Raw genomic sequence first — 5,720 nt, forward strand, 5'->3', positions numbered from 1 at the left:
TCGCAGCTCTAATGTGGGTTACAGCTTGTTTACTGAACATTAAATGTAACTCTATAAGGATAAAATGTACGACGTGGAGCTCGGTATTAAATAAACAAACTGGTAGATACGTATAAGGAGAGACAGAGCGACGTCTTCATGTGACAGGGAAGAAAAACATGACAGCAGTGTGATTGTGTGATTTATTGGAACTGAAGCACTGGAATTGGATGTAAAGTGGAATATAATGATGAAAAGCTGAAGTAAATTTTGTTTGACAGTTTGACAAATAAAAGAAAGAAAGAAAGAAAGAAAGAAGAAGAAGAAGAAGAAGAAGAAGAAGAAGAAGAAGAAGAAGAAGAAGAAGAAGAAGAATGATTGAGAAAGAAGAAACAAAGAATCATGAAAAAAGAAAAAAATTGGAGGAAATGAAATGAAAAGCTAGAATCAAACAAATAAATAAGGGGTAAATAAATAATCGGAAAAAAGAAGAAAAAAGAGGCACAAGAAAAAACAAACAAACAATAAATAAATAAAAAATAAATCAGACAAATAAATGGACAGAATAAAAGAAAGAAAGAAAGAAAGAAGAAGAAGAAGAAGAAGAAGAAGAAGAAGAAGAAGAAGAAGAAGAAGAAGAAGAAGAATGATTGAGAAAGAAGAAACAAAGAATCATGAAAAAAGAAAAAAATTGGAGGAAATGAAATGAAAAGCTAGAATCAAACAAATAAATAAGGAGTAAATAAATAATCGGAAAAAAGAAGAAAAAAGAGACACAAGAAAAAACAAACAAACAATAAATAAATAAAAAATAAATCAGACAAATAAATGGACAGAATAAAAGAAAGAAAGAAAGAAAGAAGAAGAAGAAGAAGAAGAAGAAGAAGAAGAAGAAGAAGAAGAAGAAGAAGAAGAAGAAGAATGATTGAGAAAGAAGAAACAAAGAATCATGAAAAAAAGAAAAAAAAATTGGAGGAAATGAAATTAAAAGCTAGAAGCAAACAAATAAATAAATAATCAGAAAAAAAAGAAGAAAAAAGAGACACAAGAAAAAACAAACATAAACAATAAATAAATAAAAAATAAATCAGACAAATAAATGGACAGAATAAAAGAAAGAAAGAAATGAACGTAAGAAAGAACGAAAGTAAAAAATATATATAATTGAAATAAATAAATAAATAAATAACAGATTACTAAAAGAGAGTAAAATCACTTTGACGTAAAAACATAAACAGAGGAACTCTCTCACTAAGCCCCGCCCACATCGGAACGTGACTGGTGAGTAGGGGCGTGGTCACATCCCTTCTCTCGTCCAATCATATGCCGCGGGCGGTGCGCCTCTGCTCTCGAGCTCCCGTTCATGTGTCACTAGTGAAACAAAAGCAGCGCGCGCGGCACTTTATTATTTCCCCTGTCTGTAATCCGGGCGCGCGCGCAGCAGCTGATCCACAGCTGAGTGACCCACGGACTTGATGCTCCGCAGAACCGCCGTGAAACCGCGGGATTATCCTCCTCTTCCTCCTCTGTCTTCATCACCACAGCCTCCTCCTCCTCCTCCTTCAGCGTTTTAAACTTGTTTCTTGTTTCTCTCCGGGTCCGGAGCAGGAGTGGCCTGGGAATAAACCGCGGGTCGCGATCCGAACCGAACCGAACCGAACCGAACCGAACAACTGTCCAAGAGCGCACGGCTTTACCCGACTCTTACTGTTGTTTCGGGGAACGGAGAAAAGAAACAGTTAGAGAGAGAGAGAGAGGGAGAGAGAGAGAGAGAGAGAGAGAGGGAGAGAGAGACACAGAGAGAGAGAGAGAGACACAGAGAGAGAGAGAGAGACAGACAGACGGACAGAGAGACAGACAGACAGAGAGACAGACAGAGGGGATGGAGGAGCAGTCGCGGCTGATGCACCCTCACGCAGTGGGCTTGGCTGGTCACCCGGGCCTCACACACCGTCCCCCGGACGTCACCACGGGAAACGACGGAGACTCGAGGAAACAGGACATCGGAGACATTTTACAACAAATTATGACCATAACGGATCAAAGTCTGGATGAAGCTCAAGCCAGGTGACTTTCTCTACACCTGCTCACTTCACACAGCTCTTTATTCCACTCAGTCTCAGCTGTAAACGCATGTAATGTATTAACATGAACCTTCATCTGTTCTGTTCAAGACAGAGAGAGAAACTTCAGGTCGCTTCCCAAACCCACGTTTTCTCTCTTTATCAGCTAATAAACAACACTATGTAGTGTACTTCATATCCATAATGATATTCATCCTTATTTTAATTCAAATTAAATGTGATGCATTAAAGCAGACAAACTCTAAATCTTCTCCAAACAGATTATTAGATTAGATTAGATTAGATTAGATTAGATTATTAGAAAGTATATTTTAATATAATACCGTACATTGTTCCTATACTTGCATTGTTCAGATATTTTATTCGAATTTATTAAAATGTAATAAATAAACAAAATTTCTAAACAGATTAGTAATATATATTTAAACACAATAAATATATTTAAACATATACTGTATATGTATATTAAACCTATACTTTGATATGTTCACATACATGCAGTATATATACATTATTTCTATTCAAATATTTTATTTAGCTTGCTTTTAAAAATCTATAAATTATAATATTATTATTATTTCTAGACTGTTTTAATAAACAATATATCGACAAAATGTAAACATTTATAAATAAAACACAGCTTAAGGGTAAAATCTGAATTTAAAATGTAACATTTTCTTTTATAATATTAAATATATATATATATATATATATATATATATATATATATATATATATATATATATATATATATATATATATTTAATATAATAATAGTATATATAATAATAATAACATTTTTTTTTGATTTATGTCACCAATAGTGTCACACAAACTTTTGGAAATGTCTCCACATTTCCCACAATAATCTCTCTAAATGTATAATTCTAACACAGAATGGAAAATGTTTTCTGCTTCTTCTACTTCAGCACCTTGACCTCGGCAGGTCGTCTGCGTACAGAGTGCTCTGTTAGAGAGATAGTTTTCTCTCCAGAAATAAAAGTCTGTCTCATTTAAATGTTTTGGATAAATTTAAGGAGTATTTAATTCCATTGTATAATGTATAACTTTATATTGTATAACTTCAATGTGATCTGAACAGTTACAACTCATTAATATGCATTTGTCATATTTAAATGTCATATTTTTAACTATGTCTTGTAACTTTACATTACAACTGCTGCACAGTGTGTGTCGTGTTCATGTTGAAATAATCACAGTCAGTGTCAAAGCATGTGAGTCTGTCCAGTTGTGTACAGATAACTAATGCACTAACTTGCTGCAGTGGTACCAGTGGTAGCTTTGATGACTACTGGCCACACCCCTTCACTGGAACTGACACATAGAGACCACACCCCCTTCACTGGAACTGACACATAGAGACCACACCCCTTCACTGGAACTGACACATAGAGACCACACCCCCTTCACTGGAACTGACACATAGAGACCACACCCCCTTTACTGGAACTGACACATAGAGACCACACCCCTTCACTGGAACTGACACATAGAGACCACATCCCCTTCACTGGAACTGACACATAGAGACCACACCCCCTTTACTGGAACTGACACATAGAGACCACACCCCCTTCACTGGGAATGACACAGAAAGACCACACCTCCTTCACTGGGAATGACACATAGAGACCACGCCTCCCTTTACTGGAGCTGACACAGAGTCCATGCCTAGTCCATGCCCATGCATAGAGTCCATGCCCCCCCCCCCCCCCCATTCATTGGGATTGATGCACAGACACCACGCCCCTTCACTTGGCCTGACACACGGAGGCCACACCTTCAATGGTACTGATGGACAGAGGTCACACCCCTTTGACTGTGACTGACACACACAAGGGTTACTGTGACTGATAGGTATATAGGCCACACCCCCTGCCTGTGATTGACAGGTCTGTATGTAGAAGCAGAGATACGTGTAGATGTGAGAGGCATGTGATGTAATAAACAGAACTTAACGTGACAGAGATGTGTTCAGAATGTCATGTTTTACTGAAGTTTTGATGCTTATTTATTTTGTCTCTGTAGGAAACACGCTCTGAACTGTCACCGCATGAAACCTGCGCTCTTCAACGTGCTGTGTGAAATTAAAGAGAAAACAGGTGAGTGCTGTCTCCTTTGAGTACAGGTCGAGGATTCACATGAATAACAGGAATAACGGCAATGTTCAAACACAGTAGGGCTGATTTTATGGAGTGTTTACACAATCAATCAATCAATCAATCAATATATCTAACTTTTATTTAACCTAGAGATGGCACTGATTGTACACTCACTATACCCAGTATACTCAATTAACCCAGTACACCCACTATTCCCATTACACACACTATACCCAGTAAACCCAGTAAACTTATCACACCCACTACACTCATTACACCCAGTATACCCACTATACCCAGTACAGTATTAAAATGTTAGATCAGATCCCAGAGTAAGATACTGTGGGATATTGAATTCGGAGTAGAACAGAATTTGTGGAGTTGTAAATGTTCAGACTGGAGACACCTCCTCCAGGCTGCTGTCAGTCACGCGGCGTATGGTAGACTAGCTAGCTTTGGCTAACTAGCGCTAGCTGTCATCGCTGATTTCACATTTTACAGCGAGTCACACAGCATCTGTTCGAGCGGGGAAATGAATCCGGTATCAATCACAAGCCTTATTTTAGACTGGATTAATAAAATAAATGAATAAAGAACAATCTACAGGTGAGCTAGTGTAAGATTATAATTAAGGATATCAGAAAAGACTTAAGATTTTGTCACTGAGAATTTAATTGTTGATATAGAATTTAAAAAAATATTTTTTCCACTTTTTTTTTTTTTTTTTACGTTAAATAAATTATTTATATTTGTTCCAACGCAACACCGCAGAGTCTCAGGGTTTCCTGTATCACAGGTATCATGCTACATATTTCTTCATTAACATTTCTAACATTAATTTATTTTGGTTTTTAATAAACAAAGTTAACAGGACAAATCGTTTTTACACATTTTATTTTTTAAACTTTTGCTCATTTGCAATAGTAAATAATGATTTTTGTAGAATTTTAACACAACTGGGTTCCTGAAATAATAGGAATGCCATTTATCATGATTTTTTTTTTTTTTTGTCATTTCGTTTTTTTTTTGTCATGAAATTCAGTAACGATTTATAAATAATTTTTGGTAATTAAATTAACAATAATATCAAGATTATTATTCTATAATTTAGAAACAATAATTGTGATAATTGTACGGTTTAATGGGTAATAATTTAATAATAATTATTTCAGTGCTAGATTTTTTTTGCGAAATTATATTTGTAACATTTAATAATAATTCTAATTATTTAGTAATAATTTAATAATAATAAATGTAGCAAATTTAAGTTTTACTGTAAATTACCATTGCAACACTCATTCGTCATTAATATTTGTGAAGTAACTTTTATGTAGTAATTTTAGCAATTGAATTATTTTAACATTTTTTTATTCCACGTTTACAGTTCAAAATTTAAAACTTTTATCAACTTTTTACTGGATACTTAATTTTTACTGGAAACTCATGAGAACTCACTCTGTTGCAGTTCTGATTTATTGTTCTGTAAACCTTTTTTTCACATTTTTTTCTTTTGAGTGTGTGTGTGTGTGTGTGT

At 35.2% G+C, this 5,720-nt stretch overlaps 1 protein-coding gene across 5 annotated transcripts in view; it reads left to right on the top strand.

The window, feature by feature from the left end:
• The first annotated feature begins 1,385 nt into the window (after window positions 1–1,385).
• pbx1a (pre-B-cell leukemia homeobox 1a) overlaps window positions 1,386–5,720 on the top strand; it is a 54,496-nt gene continuing 50,161 nt past the window's right edge. For all 5 annotated transcript variants that reach the window (XM_060867094.1, XM_060867099.1, XM_060867115.1 and 2 more), the window contains exons 1-2: window positions 1,386–2,046; window positions 4,113–4,186. In XM_060867094.1, coding sequence (XP_060723077.1) covers window positions 1,862–2,046; window positions 4,113–4,186 — 259 coding nt within the window. In that variant the 5' untranslated portion in view covers window positions 1,386–1,861. The remainder of the gene's footprint in view (window positions 2,047–4,112; window positions 4,187–5,720) is intronic.

Source organism: Tachysurus vachellii, chromosome 1, assembly GCF_030014155.1.
Source record: "Tachysurus vachellii isolate PV-2020 chromosome 1, HZAU_Pvac_v1, whole genome shotgun sequence".
Lineage (NCBI taxonomy): Eukaryota > Metazoa > Chordata > Actinopteri > Siluriformes > Bagridae > Tachysurus > Tachysurus vachellii.